The sequence below is a fragment of the Theropithecus gelada genome, chromosome 7b (genome assembly GCF_003255815.1).
Source record: "Theropithecus gelada isolate Dixy chromosome 7b, Tgel_1.0, whole genome shotgun sequence".
NCBI lineage: Eukaryota > Metazoa > Chordata > Mammalia > Primates > Cercopithecidae > Theropithecus > Theropithecus gelada.
The window spans coordinates 93540613-93558633 of record NC_037675.1 but is presented as its reverse complement, the minus strand read 5'-3'; the positions used below and the strand labels follow the sequence as shown (position 1 = coordinate 93558633).

Sequence of the window (18021 nt, the reverse complement as noted above, 5' to 3'; positions counted from 1 at the left end):
TTAAGAGATGGGGGGTAGGTCTTGGCATGTTGCCCAGGCTGACCTCAGATTCCTGGGCTCAAGTGATCCTTCCACCTCAGCCTCCCGAGTAGCTGGTACTACAGCACACACCATCACTCCTGGCTCTCAAGAGTAATTCTGATCAAAATCCTAAAACCACTTCAAGTTTTATTTTTGGTCACTATTTTTTATACATCACGCACAATGTATCCCCCAAACAGTCTTAAGATAAAGTTCACATACAAGTGCTTACCTCTATTTCTGTAATTTTTTCAGAAGGATTATCAATTAGGAAACGTGCTAAAGTCCCAGGAGTAGTTCTGTAAGTTAGAATGATTGAGTTTTTAGGATCCTGACACCACTGAATAAAGAGATCCCTTGAAAATCCACATTCCAGGTCAGGTTGGCTGGCAAGTACAACTTTAGGGCTAGGTACTCGGGCCAAGTCAGAAAGACCATGACATAAAGAGAGATGGCGAAACTGAAATGGATTATTTCTTTTGTCTTCAAAACATCTCATCAATTTATCACTCATCCATTCTACCTAATGTGGGGGGAAAGATGACAAGAATTAGAAATCCTATAACTTCAGTATATTCTCTAATAGTCAAGGAATCCAAGTTCTATCTTTTACCCCCACTGGTTGCTTAAATTTGTAATGTTTTGACAAGCAGCTTATTTTCTGCTTCCATTTCCCATTAGATTATCCCACCCTAGTTTTCATCCCAAAAAAACCCAATTTTACATTATATTTCACGTATAAATCACCTTAAATCTTTTTGAAAAGGCAAGGTATATGTTCTAAATGAAAATCTTACTCCCAGAGATTGCTATTTCAAGGCAAAAAGCTTATTTAAAAGAAAGAACAATGAATTCTAACATGTATATGCTATGAGGTAGGTTCTATTTTTGTCCCCATTTTACAGACTGGGATACTAAAGAGTTAGAAGAGAAGCAATTTGCCTAATCTTTAAAACAGGGATAAAAGGGAAACTACTTAGTAGAATAAATACAGATTAAATGAAATAATACATTTAAAGCACACAGAACAGTAAATGGTTAATGGCAAGTTATCATCATTACTAACAATCTCTTCAAGGGAAAAATAAAATCCAAAAAACAATGAAGACACCCACTTCCACAGACCCAATCACTGTAGCAAACTTCTTTATTACAAGTGACAACATGAGAACAAACCTGGGATTTAGAAAACTCTACCACATTGTAACTGACATTATTTAGGAGTGCCAATGAGTAAACACCCAGTCCTGCATCTTTAGTCCTCCAAATCTGATCAAGAAGTTGAGCAAGTTCCAAAACTCTGCCTGCTGTGTCCACTGCTATTAACACATTTCCATCACCTCGAAGTGTTTCCAGGACATTTGCTAGAAAACAAGAATGTAAAATCCCTATAGAACATAACAATACTATGCTACAAAATTACAGATAATTTTCTCTCTGTGTTTTTATTAGAAAGACTGTAATTTACAAATAAGCAACTACTAGGCCAGGTACAAAATAAGGAATTTTGTTCAGGTCATTACAACTGCTTTTGATTCTGTTGACTATCTCTTCAGAAATTCAGTGTCATTAACTCTCAATCTTTTTTCATTGAAAAATTATAAATCAGTAGTCCTCAAAACTCTATACATTATAATACACATGGAAAATGGTGTGTGTATCACTGAGAAAATTGTTTGGCTAGGCCAAATGTAACCAGCCTGGTGTTTCTGGGCTACCCCAGTCTCGCCTATCCACCCCAATGAACTTTGTCCCAAATTTATGTACATACATATATATACACTCGCACAATTATATATACAGCCATCCCTCAGTATCCATGGGTACTGGCTCCAGGACCCCCACGAATACCAAAACCATCAGATGCCCCAAGTCCCTCATATAAAATGGTGGCCAGGCGCAATGGCTCACACCTGTAATCCCAGCACTTTGGGAGGTCAAGGCAGGAGGATGGCTTGAGTCCAGGAGTTCAAGACCAGCCTGGACAACATAGGGAGATCACATCTCTATAAAAATATAAAAATTAGCTGGGCATGGTGGCACATGCCTGTGGTCTTAGCTATGTGGGAAGCTAGAGGGAGGTGCTTGAGCCCAGGAGTTTGAGGCTGCAGAGAGTCGTGAATGTGCCACTACACTCTAGCATGTACAATAGAGAAAGACTTTGTCTCAAAAAAAAAATATATCTGCATACAACCTACATACATCCTCCTATGTACTTTAAATCATCTCTATTGCTTATAATACCTAATACAATGTAAATGTTATGTAAATGGTTGTTACATTGTATTTTTTTTACTTATATTTTTTAAATTATTGCATTATCTTCTTTTATTGTTTTTTCAAATATTTTCAATCCACAGTTCGTTGAATCCTCAGATGTGGAACAGCAGCTACAAAGGGCCAACTATGTATGACACATAGTTCGTATGCGTGTATGCCTATAGAATAAAATATAGATCATATTCCCTCTCAACAAGTGTATCTTTATGGATTTCCTTGCTCTAGATGAAAGTCCCCTTGGAAATATGTCGTAAAACTGAACTCTAGCAAAAATAAGAATTAAAGAGCTGCTCCTTTTTCTGTTTTTTAGTTTGTTTGTGTGTTGAGACAGAGTCTCACTCTGTCACCCAGGCTGGAGTGCAGTGGTGTGGTCATAGCTCACTGCAGCCTCAACCTCCTGGCCTCAAGCAATCCTCCCACCCCAGCCTCCCAAGCAGCTGGAACTACGGGCCTGTACCACCATGCCTGGCAAAAAAAATTTTTTTTTTTTTGGTAGAGATGGGGGTCTTGGCCGGGCATGGTGGCCCACACCTATAATCCCCAGCACTTTGGGAGGCCAAGGCAAGCAGATCACGAGATCAAGAGATCGAGACCATCCTGGCCAACATGGTGAAATCCCGTCTCTACTAAAAATACAAAAAATTAGCCGGGCGTGGTTGCGCACACCTGTAATCCTAGCTACTCGGGAGGCTGAGGCAGGAGAATCGCTCAAACCCAGGAGGCAGAGGTTGCAATGAGCCAAGATCGCGCCACTGCACTCCAGCCTGGTGACAGAGCAAGACTACATCTCAAAAAAAAAAAGGCCAGGCGCAGTGGCTCACCCCTGTAATCCCAGCACTTTGGGAGGCCGAGGAGGGCAGATCACAAGGTCAGGAGATCAAAACCATCCTGGCTAACATGGTGAAACCCCGTCTCTACTAAAAAATAGAAAAAATTAGCTGGACGTGGTGGCAGGTGCCTGTAGTCCCAGCTACTCTGGAGGCTGACGCATGAGAATGGCATGAACCCAGGAAGCAGAGCTTGCAGTGAACCAAGATCACACCACTGCACTCCAGCCTGGGCGACACGGCGAGACTCTGTCTCAAAAAAAAAAAAAAAAAAAAAAAGAGATGAGGTCTCACTGTGTTACCCAGGCTGGTCTTGAACTCCTAGCTTCAAGCCATCCTCTTGCCTCAGCCTCCCAAAGTGTTGACCATTGACCACAATGTCAGGCATGAACCACAGTGTCTGGCTTGAGCTTCTTAAAATTGGTGCAACACAGTATATTATTAATAGTTATACTTTTAAAGTAGATGAACTAAAAACAATGGTTGAAAACATGTTTAAAAATGGAATCCAATTTTCCCTGCTGAAATCCCATATAGTTTATTTAAAAAGAATATAAGGCCGGGTGCAGCGGCTTACACCTGTAATCCCAACACTTTGGGAGGCTGAGGTGGGAGGATCACCTGAGGTCAGGAGTTCAAGACCAGCCTGGCTAACATGGCAAAACCCCAGCTCCACTAAAAATACAAAAATTAGCTGGGCATGGTGGCACATGCCTGTAATCCCAGCTACTCTGGAAGCTGAGGCAGAAGAATCACTTCAACCCAGGAGGCAGAGGTTGCAGTGAGCCGAGTGTGCCACTGCACTTCATCCTGGGTGACAGAGCAAGACACCACCTCAGAAAAAAAAAAAAAAAACAATGTAAGATGAAGCAAGCAGCAATGGCCTACTATATTAGAGTGTAAAACACCCAAAATTACTGGACTCTTTGTGCCCTCATTTATCCACTTATCTCTTTGTTCATTTTTCTTCTAGAGTATATTTTTCTAATAGATTTGTATGAGGTCTTTATATATAGACATATGCCAGTGAGTGCCAGGGATAGCTAGCTATGTACTGACTGGCAAAAAGAAGCCAATCTTTACACTCTTCCACAAAAGTTAAATTCAAACCAGCTAAGTTTCTTCTTATACAAAAACTGATGGTCACATAATATTTTTTTCAAAAATACTAAAGTTAACCAATCTCTTATGACCAAGAAAAGTGTTAAACAGAATACAGAATACAGTCATTCCCACTATCAAGCATTTCCACGGCTACTCAAAAAGGACATTATACATTGGGTACAACATTCACGATTCTGGGGACAGATACAGTAAAAGGCTAGATTTCAGCACTGTGCAATATATGCGTTAAGAAACCTGTACTTGTGGCCAGGTGCAGTGGCTCATGCCTGTCATCCCAGCACTTTGGGAGGCCAAGGCACGTGGATCACCTGAGGTCAGAGGTTTGAGACCAGCCTGGCCAACATGGAGAAACCTTGTCTCCACTAAAAATACAAAAATTAGCTGGGCATGGTGGTGTAAACCTGTAATCCCAGCTACTCGGGAGGCTGAGGCACGAGAATCACTTGAACCCGGGAGGCGGAAGTTGCAGTGAGCCGAGATCGCACCACTTTATTCCAGCCTGGGTAAAAGAGTGAAAGTCTGCCTCAAAAAAAAAAAATGAAAAAAAACAAAGAAACCTGTACTTATATTCCCTAAATATACAAAAAGTTACAAAATAATAATAAGGACATGAAAGAATACGTACTCAGAAGCTGCTCATCTCTCTGTTTTCTTCTAGGCTGTACATATGTAGCATTGAATGAATCTGTGATAAGTAAGGAAGGCCTGCTTAGCATTTCCAGGGAACATCCATTTAAATGGCTATAAGAAATTTTAAGAAGAGGAATATTTTATATCATTTCAAGTAAACAATAATAGCTTCTCTTACTTAAAAAATAAGCAGCTTCATTTATAAGGTGTTCCCTCTTCTAACTATAAAAGTAGACACGCTCATTGATAAGAAATCTAGTAACTTCAAGCAAGTATAAAGAAGAAAATAAAAATCTTCCAGAGTACCATTACTCAGAGATAACTGACATAATATTTTGGTGTACATCCTTCTAATCATATAAGTTCTTCTATGCACACATTTTTTTTTTCTTTTCGCCCTGTCTTAGGGTACTGATATACATATGTATTTTTCAAAGCTGATATCCCATATACATTCCTATATACTCAGTTCTATATCCTGGTTTTTACTCATGACATAAACTTTTTTTGTAAACTAAATGTTTAACAGTTATAAAAACATTTTATTGTGTCTACACTGTATTTGATCCCTTCCCTTTACTGATATTTAGGTCATTTATTTTTGCCATAATAATCTTTCAAAGAACATTTTTACAAAAGCTTCAATTGCATTTCTGATTGTTTCTTTAGGTCACATTCCTAGAAATGTATTTACTGTAATATATAGTACTGCTAAAAGGCTTTCCAGAAAGATTTAACATTACCCAGAAAAGTTCAACCAAAAAGACTGACCAATTCTACATACTTCCCAGAAGAAAATCACCATTTAAAAATAATTTTTGACTACTGCAGTGGCTCACACCTGTAATCCCAACACTTTGGGAGACAGAGGTGGGCAGATCACTTGAGCCCAGTAGTTCAAGACTAGGCTGGGCAACACGGCAAAACCTCATCTCTACTAAAAATACAAAAACAGCCAGGCATGTTAGAGCGCACCTGTAGTCCTAGCTACTTTGGAGGCTAAAATGGGAGGATCACTTGAAGCTGGGAGGTTGAGACTACAGTGAGCCATGATCGCACCACTTGCCTCCAGCCTTGGCGACAGAGTGAGACTCTGTCTCAAAAAAATACATAAAAATATAAATAAGAATAATAATTTTAACGGTGTATAACAAAAAAAATCATTTAAACTTTCTCTTTTTTGACTTTATAACTTTTGTCCATTTTGCAACTGGTATATTTTTATTAATAAATTAATACTTGATCTTATATATATGTTGCAAGTTTTTGGGCAACTTGCTGCAAATATTTTCCTACTTTGATTTTTTTTTTATTCGTTGTTTCAGACATTTGAACCTGCATGTCATCAAATCTATCAAACTTTTCTTTTGTAACTTGGTCCATTATTTTTATGCTTACAAAGTCTATTCCAATTCAGAGATCAGACTCACCAATATTGCTTCATTTCTATTTAGTTCTAATCCATCTGAAATTTCTTTTGTTATATAATTAAAACGACACAAATTGATTTTTTCCCAAATGGTTGAATCCTTCAATACCATTTACTCAAATAGCCATGCCACAGTTTGCCATGGTTACTACGAGACTGAACGAAGGAGGACGAACGCAGAAATGAAAACTTAAAACAAAAGTATCTACTTTAAAGGAAGGGACCAGGAAAGAAGAGAGCTTCCTGTTTCTAGTGAGCAAAGGCAGCCGCCTTAAGCTTCCACAGCCCTTCATATTTATTGGGTAGAAAGACCAGGGAGGAGGAGGTAATGATTGGTCAGCTGCTTAATTGATCACAGGTTCACATTACTGCTAACAGGCTTCAAATGTACCTAGTCACAAGCAACACTTGCACTTGCACTACTGCTAACAGGCTTCAGATGTACCTAGTCACAAACACAGTTTGTCAGTTTGCCAACATTCTGCATTTATGAGAACAGTTTGCTGTTTACTCATATAGGCTCCAGTGGTATACTGAGTTATCACGACCCTCACTCTTTCAGCCTGCAACATAATCTTCCTTTCCTCATTAATCTATGGTTATAAGCGTCTAAAATTCAGTCTATTTGTGTTAAATATTTCTTAATATAAAGATTCTGAGACTACTGTAATGTAACACAAAATAGCTATGAACTTAATGTACAGATAAAACAAAACAAGCCTGTAACAGACTAAACACCAAAATATTGTATAGTAATGCTCTGAGTGCCACATGAAGTGTGTAAAATCATAACCAGCATTGAGTTCCCTTTCAAAGGGACTAACTTTAAACATTCAGGGCAGTTATATTAGATGGTAATTACATTATGTGCAGGGCAACTCCCGTTTTTAAAACCAGCAGATCTCGTGAAACCCATTCACTATCACAAGAACAGCATGGGAAAGACCCGCCCCCATAATTCAATCATCTCCCACTGGGTCCCACCCACAACACGTAGGAATTATGGGAGCTACAAGATGAGATTTGGGTGGGGACACAGAGCCAAACCATATCACATTACAAAACAAAAGAACAACCCATCCACAAAGTTTTGTTAAATAGCAGGTCGAGAACCTGCTATTATTTACATAATTTCATATTTAAAATTCATCTCCTTTGCAACATCTCCAGGGAGGTATCTGTTTTGTAGAGTGTATACTTAACGTGTAAATTTTTAAAATCTCTTATGTCTTATACCATACTTTTCCCCCTTACTATGCAAATAATTAATTTTGAAAACATTCCTATTTGATGCTTTTAAGTTGCCCTAAATTTCTGGTAACCAAAACAAAAACTGTGTTTCTTATTTTCCCTTCAAAGAATAAAATAATACCAATTGCATTTCCTTTAGCTTTTGTCTTGATATACCTACATCTCCCTCTTGTGGTTGAAGTCAACTGCATAAACAATTTCTTCTTCTCCATCTTTGACTATTTTCCATATTGTTCCACCTATCATATGACCAGCTGGCAGAGGTGTGATAGACAGGCCATGTCCTTTACCTATGTCAACAAGGTAACAATACTCAGATTTCTTTTACAACCCTAAAGAAAGGTTATTTATTTCTAAATGATAATATTTTAATAGGTAATACTGTATATGTAATAACACAAAATTCAAAAGTGAAAATGCATATAGTGAAAGCAGGCTTCATTCTCCTATCTCCCAGCTACTCCACTCCCTCACTGGAGGCAAACATTCTTGTTACTTTATTATGTATTCTTGTAGAGATATTTGTGCTTATAAGTACAAGGCTAGAGATTAGATTTAAAAGCTAGTACACTATTAAATTATTCAGTATGAACTAGCAAATTTTAATGTGTATTTTATATATACAATTATCAAATGTTTCCATTTTTGCTAACCTCTAAACTAACAGAATAATTTAAATCTCATTGTGCTAAAGAATTTATCTTACAGAAAAACTAACTAGAAGCAAAACTGTTGAGACTGTTGTTATTTCTGGGCTAAATCTTCAGAGTCCATTATTGCACTATTTTATCAATGCCAGGGTTCATTTCTATGAAAATATCTAATACAATTCTCTCTGTAGATGATAAATATAGACTTAATATAGGACTTCCTGACCTAATTCAATAATAAACTTTTTAATGTCCAATGCTAGAATTCATTATCTACTCTGCTGCCATAGCACTTCATTTACCCCAATCACTACATTTAGCCATCTCAGCTACTTTGTCGCCTCAATCTAACTGTAAGCTCTGAGGAGGAGGAAATGGCCAAATTATCTTTTGTTTATTATACACGGTAAACACTAAATGAGTCTTTCCCAAGTTAAATTTGAAAAAGCCTGAGCTATTAACATTTTGTTGGCATTTATTCTGAAATATTTTAAAATTCAAATGGAAGTTAAGAGTTCTATATCAAGGCAGAACGTGCTAATTTTTTTATTCTTCAGACCATAATGCCTATAATTTTCTCTCTGAATTCTCCTCAGTATTTTCTAGCAAGTTAAACCCCATTCGTCTAAGTACTTACTACTGGAAATTCTTTTTACCTTTCAAATTCACAATCTGAGAGAATTTTAGCTGCTGTATTTTATCAAAGGCTGCATCCACATCATCTAATGTAAAGAGTGTAAAATCTTCCGTATTGTGTCGAGACTAAAAGAATAACACAAATAAAGGTGAAAAACTATCACTGAAGGAGTGCTAACAAAATTTTTTTAATTGCTTAAATTACCTGATAAAGATCATACATGAACATCTGTCCCATTTTATAAACAGGAATGGTTGCATAGATAGCACAGTTCAGACCCAACTTTCCGACAGCATATGGGAGGGCACCAAGGTGGAGAGGATCAGGGTGAGACAACAGTACTGCATCAATCTGGTGAACGTGCCTACAAGAACACAATCCAAAGGACGACTACTTGAATCTTTTCAAAGGGTAAAGACAGAATATTCAAAATTATTCCCCAATTCTGGAATTCTGGATTGAAGACTATGCTGGGGCAGAAGAGCAAAACTAAGAGCTAAAATTATGATTACCTATGAATTTCAATTATTACTACCTGTGCTCTGCATAGCTATAAAAAATGTAGTATAAGGTACACTTAAATATATGGTGTGTAGACACATTTTAAACAGAAAAGAAGGCCAGGTGTGATGGTGCACACCTGTGATCCCAGCACTTAGGGAGGCCAAGGCAGGCAAATCATTCGAGCTCAGGAGTTCAAGATTAGCCTGGGCAACATGGCAAAACATGTCTATAAAAAATACAAAAAAAAAAAAAAAAAGACAGGTGTGGTGGCATGAGCCTGTAGTCCCAGCTACTTGGGGGGCAAAGGTGGGAGGATCACTTGAGCACAGGAGGTTGAGCTTGATGATATCATGCAACCGCACTCCAGTCTGAGTGACAGAGTGAGACCCTGCCTAAAAATAAAAACAAGAACAAAAATGAAAAAGAACAGTAGACACCACAAATAAGTTGATATTTTTTAAGATGGAGTTTCGCTCTTGTTGCCCAGGCTGGAGTGCAATGGCGCGACCTCCAGCTCATCACAACCTCTGCCTCCTGGGTTCAAGCGATTCTCCTGCCTCAGCCTCCCGAGTAGCTGGGATTACAGGCATGTGCCACCACACCCAGTTTATTTTGTATCTTTGGTAGAGATGGGGTTTCTCTATGTTGGTCAGGGTGGTCTCAAACTCCCAACCTCAGGTGATCTGCCCACCTCAGCCTCCCAAAGTGCTGGGATTACAGGGGTGAGCCACCATGCCTGGCCGCAAGTTGATTTTTAATAGCTATCCTGCATGATATTTTTTTTTTTGGAGATGTAGTCTCGCTCTGTTGCCCAGGCTGGAGTGCACTGGCGTGACCTCAGCTGCCCAGTTCAAGTGATTCTCCTGCCTTAGCCTCTGGAGTAGCTGGGATTGCAGGTGTCCACCACCACGCCTGGCTAATTTTTGTATTTTTAGTAGAGACAGGCTTTCACCATGTTGGCCAGGCTGGTCTTAAACTCCTGACCTCAGGTGATCCCCCGTTCTTTACCTCCCAAAGTGCTGGGATTGCAAGCATGAGCCACCGCGCCCAGGTTCACTTAACACTTCTTTTTTTTTTTTTTCTGAGATGGAGCTTCACTCTTGTTGCCCAGGCTCTAGTGCAATGGTGCAATCTTGGCTTACTGCAACCTCTGCTTCCCAGGTTCAAGTGATTCTCCTGCCTTAGCCTCCTGAGTAGCTGGGATTACAGGCATGCGCCACCATGCGCAGCTAATTTTTGTAATTTTACTAGAGATGGGGTTTCACCATGTTGGTCAGGCTGGTCTCGAACTCCTGACCTCAAGTGATCCACCCGCCTCAGCCTCCCAAAGTGCTAGGATGACAGGCGTGAGCCACTGCGCCCGGTTGCAAACTATTAAGTTCAAGAACTCAGCTTAGAATTTCAGAAATTATTATTGGCTGGGCATGGTGGCTTATGGCTATAATCCCAGCACCCTAGGAGGCCGAAGTGGGCGGATTACCTGAGGTCGTGAGTACGGGACCAGTCTGGCTAACATGGTGAAGCCCTGTTTCTACTAAAAATACAAAAAATTAGCCGGGCGGGTGGTGCATGCCTATAATCTCAGCTACTTGGGAGGCTGAGACAAGAGAATCACTTGAACCCTGGAGGTGGAAGTTGCAGTGAGCCGAAAGCATGCCATTGCACTCCAGCTTGGGCAACAGGAAGGAGCAAAACTCCATCTCAAAAAAAAGAGAAGAATTTCAGAAATTATTAAGGAGAGGATATTTATATGACCACACACTTATAATGGATTTTTGTCCCAGCGTTTTCGCACAGTAACCACAAACAGTTTTGCTAATTGAATAGTAAAACTTCAATTAATCAGGGAAGCATATGTTCTCATTAACACAATAAATTAATAAAATGGTTTGGATTTTTTTTTCAAGTTCTAAAGATTTTTAAATATTTAAGTCCTCTTTTCTTGCAAAATTGGTATAATACTGTAAACATAATTGATTTTTTTTTTTGAGACAGAGTTTTGCTCTGTCGCCCAGGCTGGAGTGTAATGGTATGATCTAGGCTTAGTACAATCTCTGCCTCCTGGGTTCAAGCAATTCTCCTTCCTCAGCCTCCCAAGTAGCTGGGACTATAGGTGCACACCACCATACCTGGCTAATTTTTGTATTTTTAGTAGAGTCGGGGTTTCACCATGTTGGCCAGGCTGGTCTCGAACTCCTGAACTCAAGTGATCCGCCCACCTCAGCCTCCTAAAGTGCTGGGATTACCGGCGCGAGCCACCATGCCCAGCCCATAAATGATTTTTTTTTGGATGAATCAGTATCTCATGGTCATTCTGAGAACCAGTTCACAATGTTTAGCATCAAAAGATGTAGAAAAGTAAGCTAATGTGATCTGACCACAGAACTCTCACATGGAAAATGTTTCCTCTTCTCAAATTCTTATGTATTCTTGTTCTTTCCAAAAATTAGCATGCAAAAATTTCTACTGAAATCCATTAGCTTAAGATTTTGCTGAATTTCAACAAGCAAAGCTTATAAGTCAATCAAAACTCTACAAGTTAAAATGGTCACTATAGGTTTTTGGCATAAGCAAAATTAAGCCTTTTGCTATAAACTAGTGTAAAAAGGCAATATTTATTACATTGAAATGGTATTACAGTACAGAAAAGAGAAGTTGATTTAATAAAAACCTAGAATTATGAAATGTAACTTACTTCCTCAGGGAATCTATAATATCCATAGAAAAGTGCTCATCCCAGCCACAGTCCAATAAAAATCTAAACTCATCGACTTGGAGAAGATAGCAAAGGGCAGATTCTTCTTGGACCCCAGAAAGGGTAGTTAACTTGATAATAGACGTCATTTTTTTTGGTCCAGAAACAGCAAGCTAGAAGGGTCTTTCAAATGAAATGAAAACATAAATAAACATAAAAGCACCGTCTGGCATATATAATAGACAAATTGATTAAAATTAGTTCAAGTATTTAAGTTCATAGATATTCCATTAACACAAAAAGCAGTTTAAAGGCCCATTTCCATCACTGCCAAGTTTACTTATTTTTTAAGTGAAAGCAAGTTTATTAAGTCACTGCCAAGTTTAAAAGCACAAACATAATCTTGGACACAATGAGCCCTTTAGTGGCTCCCTAGTGGGGTAGTGAATGTTGCAATCAAATAGACCCATATATGAATCTACTATGTGATTTGAAGCAAGTTAATTAAACTTTCCTCACCTGTGTATCTCAGTCTATAAAACATTAGTATTAACAGATATGTAAAAAGGATGAAGTATTTCAAATAATGTATAAATTACCTACAACAGATACTACTGCATCCAAGTTCCTCAATAAATAAATGTTTAGGAATTAATGAACTCATCCTTCAAGGTGAATCTGTTCGTCTTTTATCGTGCTTTGTGATGGCACTGATTTCACTGTATTACAATGATTAGTTTATGTGTCTTTCTCTCCTATTAATTAGACCAGTGGTCCTTAAATAGACCCCCTTGAGAATCTGATAAAAACCTATGGGCCCTCCCCTCTCCCCCACCAACTCTCAACACAACCAAACAAAAAACAAGAGTACATATACACACAGAAATTCACAAACTTTTCAGGGAGTTTAACATTAAGAACCCTTGCATTGGAATGTGAGCAACAGAAAAACACAGGTGGCATATGTTTGCAACTCCTAAATAGAACCTGATGCATGCTCAACATATATCTGATGGAATGCAAATTGGGATGCCTACTACATATATTTCAGGAAAATATAACATGAACACATCTATAGGCCAGGCATGGTGGCTCATGCCTGTGATCCCAGCACTTTGGGAGGCCGAGGCAGGAAGACTGCTAGAGTTCAGGAGTTTGAGACCAGCCTGGGCAATGTAGTGAGACCCTGTCTCTACAAAAATAAAAAATAAAAATACTGACTGGTGGCATGTACCTGTAGTCCTAGCTACTCAGAAGGCCAAGATGAGAGAATTGGTTGAGCCCAGGAGTTTGAGGTTACTGTGAGCTATGAGTGTGCCACTAGACTGGGCACAGAGTGAAACCCTAGAGCGTACCCTAGACTGGGCAACAGAGGGAGACTTTGTATCTAAAAAATAAATAAAATAAAATAAAATATATACTTTTTTTTAAAAAAAAAAATGGGATTTAGAACCTGGAACTGTGTGCTATTAAGCAGAAGTTATGAAAATATTCATTAACAAAGTTCAACCCCACAGCAACATTTCAGATTTCAGCTCCCTAAAATAAATGAGCCTTTCCTGGCTAACTATGCAAATAGGAGAGAAGGCCACTGAATTACCTAATAATTTCTCACCACTACTCAAGGTCATCAACAAACTGAGGTAAACTGAAATCCACCTTTCACAAGAGGCTGACAGGGACTGCTAAACCCACCACATCTCCCAGCTTTGTTTATCTGAGTGACAGCCAAAATCACAAGACTGCTAGGTTATCAACTATCAATGATGCATACATCTCCCAGTAAGACCTAATCCCCTACCTCTTCTCCCTCTCAAATCCTTTCAGGATGCTCTCTGGAACTATGATTCTACTCACCTGTAACTGCAATTGCTTCTCTGAAAATTCTCTTCACCTGTTTGTCTTCCCAGGTACCTGGCTGTTCCCTAATCCTACTCTTTCTCTTACAGCCTTCTCAAGGTTTTTTGTGGTTGTTGTTTTAACTTTTTGTACCCCCTGTACTTGAAAAGCAAGAGGTATGTGCTCCTTGCTCCTCACTGCAGCTTCTAAACCATGTCTTCTCCTTCCTCTTTCAAATATTCTAGTCCCATTAAAGCTCTTGCCACCCAGCAGTTCACTATTTGTCTTTCACATTTTCCCTTCACTATGGCATCCATTAACCTGGCCTCATTCACTGGGGACTTTTACATGACCCTTGTTCCTCTGAGTAACTTCAATACTGACCTGTTGGTTCCTTGACTTCCTCAACTCCAATAATCTTCATTTCACTTCAGCCACCCAGCATTACGATTACACCCTAAAACTTATCACTATCAGTAACTGTACTACTTTGAAAATTTCACCTTCAAGCATCTCACTCTCTAACACCTTACTTACTCTAGTATTCCCATTGCAAAAATCCTCTGTGCTCAGTGGTATCTCTCTAATTCGCTGGCTACTTTTTCCCTATCCACGACCCCCTCCTGTTTTCACTCAGGTCCTCACCTTCAATTCATGATCTGTTAAGATTATTTGCAAACACTCAAATGTCTTGCTTCTCTAGTCCTTCTCTCTACTAGGCTGGCAAAACCCCAGTCCTGATTAACTCCAATCATGCGGGGGTTGGGGGGGATGGGATATGGAGAATTACAGCTGTGCTATTTGGTTTGTTTTTTTTTTTTTTTTTTTTGAGACTGAGTCTCACTCTGTCGCCAGGCTGGAGTGCAGTGTCACGATCTTGGCTCACTGCAACCTCCATCTCCCAGGTTCAAGTGATTCTCCTGCCTCAGCCTCCTGAGTAGCTGGGACTACAGGCATGCGCCACCACGCCCAGGTAATTTTTTTTTAGTAGAGATGGTGTTTCACCATGTTGGCCAGATGGTCTTGATCTCTTGACCTCATGATCCACCCAGCCCATTTTTTTTCTTTTTTTTTTGAGACAAAGTTTCACTCTTGTCGCCCAGGCTGGTGTACAGCGGCAAGATCTCAGCTCACTGCAACCTCTGCCTCCTGCGTTCAAGTACTTCTCCTGCCTCAGCCTCCCAAGCAGCTGGGATTACAGGCACCCGCCACCATGCCCAGTTAATGCTATTTGCTCTTTAAATTCATGGCCAAAGGCCTCAAATAGGCCCTAAGTATTACCCTTCAATCTGACTTTTCTTAGTAGGTTGACTTTCAATTTCTGAGACGACTTCTCCACACCTCCTCCTCTTTGTTCAAAGATCACCCATCCCTCCCTCCACCCTAGTCTCAGCTGATAAAATTAGAGAGTAATTTCTCATTTTCCAGATACTACATCTATTAGCCTATCTGCATGTACACTGTTGGGTCTCCTATTGTATAGAACAGTCCTGCTCCCACCCAAGGTCGGTCCCTCTATGTGCGCTGTTGATCCCATTTCTATTCACCTTCTGAAAGACTTGACATCTTCAGTCATTTGCTCTTTCCCCTGCATCAGTGTATCACTGATGGACCATTCCTGCAAGCTTATAAAAATACTCTAGAATTTCCCAACTTATAAGAACCCTCTCTCAACCCTTCAACCCCCAACAACCACTGCATCATTTTTGGATTTCCCTTTCACAAAAAAACTTCTCAGAATATTTGTCCACAGATATATCTCCGCTTCCTCACCTCCCATTTGCACTAAGTCTCCACTTCCTCACCTCCCATTTGCACTAAGCCTGAGAAGCCAGAGAAATGTCCGTTGGCTTAAGTTGTACAGAGACTTATCAAGGACCTTTATAAAGCACTTCCAGGGATATACTTTCATAACAACTCATTATATTTCTCAAATTTTCTTCTCTCTTCACTATGACCAAAACCTCTAACTTGTTTATATATTTTCCCTGTCTCTAATTTACTGAGTCATTCTCAGAGGTAGTCATTCTCTGACCACCCTAAAGCCCTTCTTCACGCCCATTACAACATCATTCTATTTCCCTCAAAATACTTAGTGCTAATTGCTACTTATTTATTTACTTGCTTTGTCTGTCACCTTCTCTCCTCCTGTGCCCACACTGGAATGTGGACTCCATGAAGGTAAAGACTTTCTGTTTTGATCACAGTTACCAATGCCTCCACAGTGCCTAACATACAGTGGTAGCCGATGAATGTTTCTTAAATGAAGGAACGGGGCATGGCTAGTATTAAATAAGCTCACTTACCACACCATAAACCGGAACCCATCTACATATATTTGCCCTTGCTTAGGAGAGCTCTCTGAGTACAGGAGTTGGCTTGATCCATTTTTTTATCCTTAGTACATTAGCACATCCCTGCACATAGTGGTTATTCAATAAATAACTGTTGGTAAATTAAAATTTAAAATATATTGACTTGTTTTTGCTTCCGGAAACAGGATCTTGCTCTGGTACCCAGGCTGGAGTGCCGTGGTGCAATCATGGCTCATTTGCAGCCTCAACCTCCTGCGCTCAAGTGATCCTCCCACCTCAGCCTCCTGGGTAGCTGGGACTACAGGCACGCACCACCACACTCAGCTAATTTTTTGTAGAGACAGGGTTTTACTATGTTGTCCAGGCTGCTCTTTAAGTCCTGGGCTCAAGTGATTCACCCACCTTGGCCTCCCAAAATGCTGGAATTACAGGTGTGAGACAGCACACCTGGCCTTCATGTGTTCTTATTTGGGGTACAAAGACATTAATTCTCTATTTGATGAAAAATGTTTATAAATACAATTTTGGAAAGGACCTTGGAAACTATCCCTGCCAAAAAGCTTACTGTACCACAATTATAACAATGGCCTAAAGGAAATTCTTTTCTACTTAAGTCTTCCTTAATTCCCACTTTCTTCATTTAGATTATGAAGTAACATGCACGGTATCTTGCAGTTAGAACTGAATATGTTCATATTAAAACTTTTTTTACAGACAGACCAAGATTTCAACAGATGAAAAGATATTTTCACTACAATTATTCATAATAAAGCTGTATCTTTATTAAACATTCACTACTTACTGATATCTCAGTCGTATATATGATGAAACACCAGGAATTCTGAAGAGTTCTTTATCAATCTAAAAAATAAATAAAAGCCTTATGAATGTGGTATTATGATTTCATTCTGTTTACAATTATGGTGTTTAATTTGTATCTTGCCCTAAGGCATCAGGAGCAGCACCAAGTAGTATAATATGTGGTCCTTTTATAAAAAAGAGATCTGTCATAATTTTAGGAAGCTTAAGCTTACATAAACAGATAATAAAAGACATAAAAATATTTAGGGGCCGGGCGCGGTGGCTCATGCCTGTAATCCCAGCACTTTGGGAGGCCGAGGCGGGTGGATCATGAGGTCAGGAGATCGAGACCACCCTGGCTGACACGGTGAAACCCCGTCTCTAATAAAAAAAAATATCAAAAATTAGCCAGGCACGGTGGCAGGCGCCTGTAGTCTCAGCTACTCGGGAGGCTGAGGCAGGAGAATGGTGTGAACCCAGGAGGTGGAGCTTGCAGTGAGCCGAGATCGCACCACTGCACTCCAGCCTGGGCGACAGAGCAAGACTCCATCTCAAAAAAAAAAAAAAAAATATATATATATATATATATATAAAATATATAAAATACATATATATATGGGAAGTTTTTTTTTTAAGTTGATATTACCTTATGTTATTGAGAATCATAGAAGAGGTGGGATTTAAGATTACTCACTAAGGATAAGACATGGGTAGAAACAAAGAGAAGGTACTTAAAACAGAGGAATAACAGGAGTAAAGGAGTACCAGAGATCTCAGATCTCCGCACTTTTGAGTAAAAAGTTTTAAAGTACCAGTGAAAAAACTAGCCTGGCACACATTCACAAAAGCAGAAAAGGTAAGGCCTAATGAACAGAAAGGGGCCAGATAATGAAAGGCCTTGGAAACTGTGAACCTAGTCCTGCAGGCAACAGAAACATTTTAAGACTCATTATCAAGTAGAATGATGGCATGATATAGGTAATTCTGTATTTTGGGGATATTAGCTGGTGCGTATGA

General features: G+C 39.4%; 1 protein-coding gene across 4 annotated transcripts in view; it reads right to left on the bottom strand.

Moving 5' to 3' along the window:
* The window catches only part of CPSF2 (cleavage and polyadenylation specific factor 2), a 41240-nt gene that overhangs the window by 19743 nt on the left and 3476 nt on the right, over nucleotides 1-18021 (bottom strand). For 3 of the 4 annotated variants that reach the window (XM_025392319.1, XM_025392321.1, XM_025392320.1), the window contains exons 2-9: nucleotides 17006-17064; nucleotides 12050-12232; nucleotides 9055-9214; nucleotides 8870-8975; nucleotides 7724-7853; nucleotides 4879-4994; nucleotides 1198-1385; nucleotides 254-544 (exon numbers count right to left, since the gene is read on the bottom strand). In XM_025392319.1, coding sequence (XP_025248104.1) covers nucleotides 254-544; nucleotides 1198-1385; nucleotides 4879-4994; nucleotides 7724-7853; nucleotides 8870-8975; nucleotides 9055-9214; nucleotides 12050-12198 — 1140 coding nt within the window. In that variant the 5' untranslated portion in view covers nucleotides 12199-12232; nucleotides 17006-17064. The remainder of the gene's footprint in view (nucleotides 1-253; nucleotides 545-1197; nucleotides 1386-4878; nucleotides 4995-7723; nucleotides 7854-8869; nucleotides 8976-9054; nucleotides 9215-12049; nucleotides 12233-17005; nucleotides 17065-18021) is intronic. The other variant, XM_025392322.1, reaches the window with a different exon arrangement.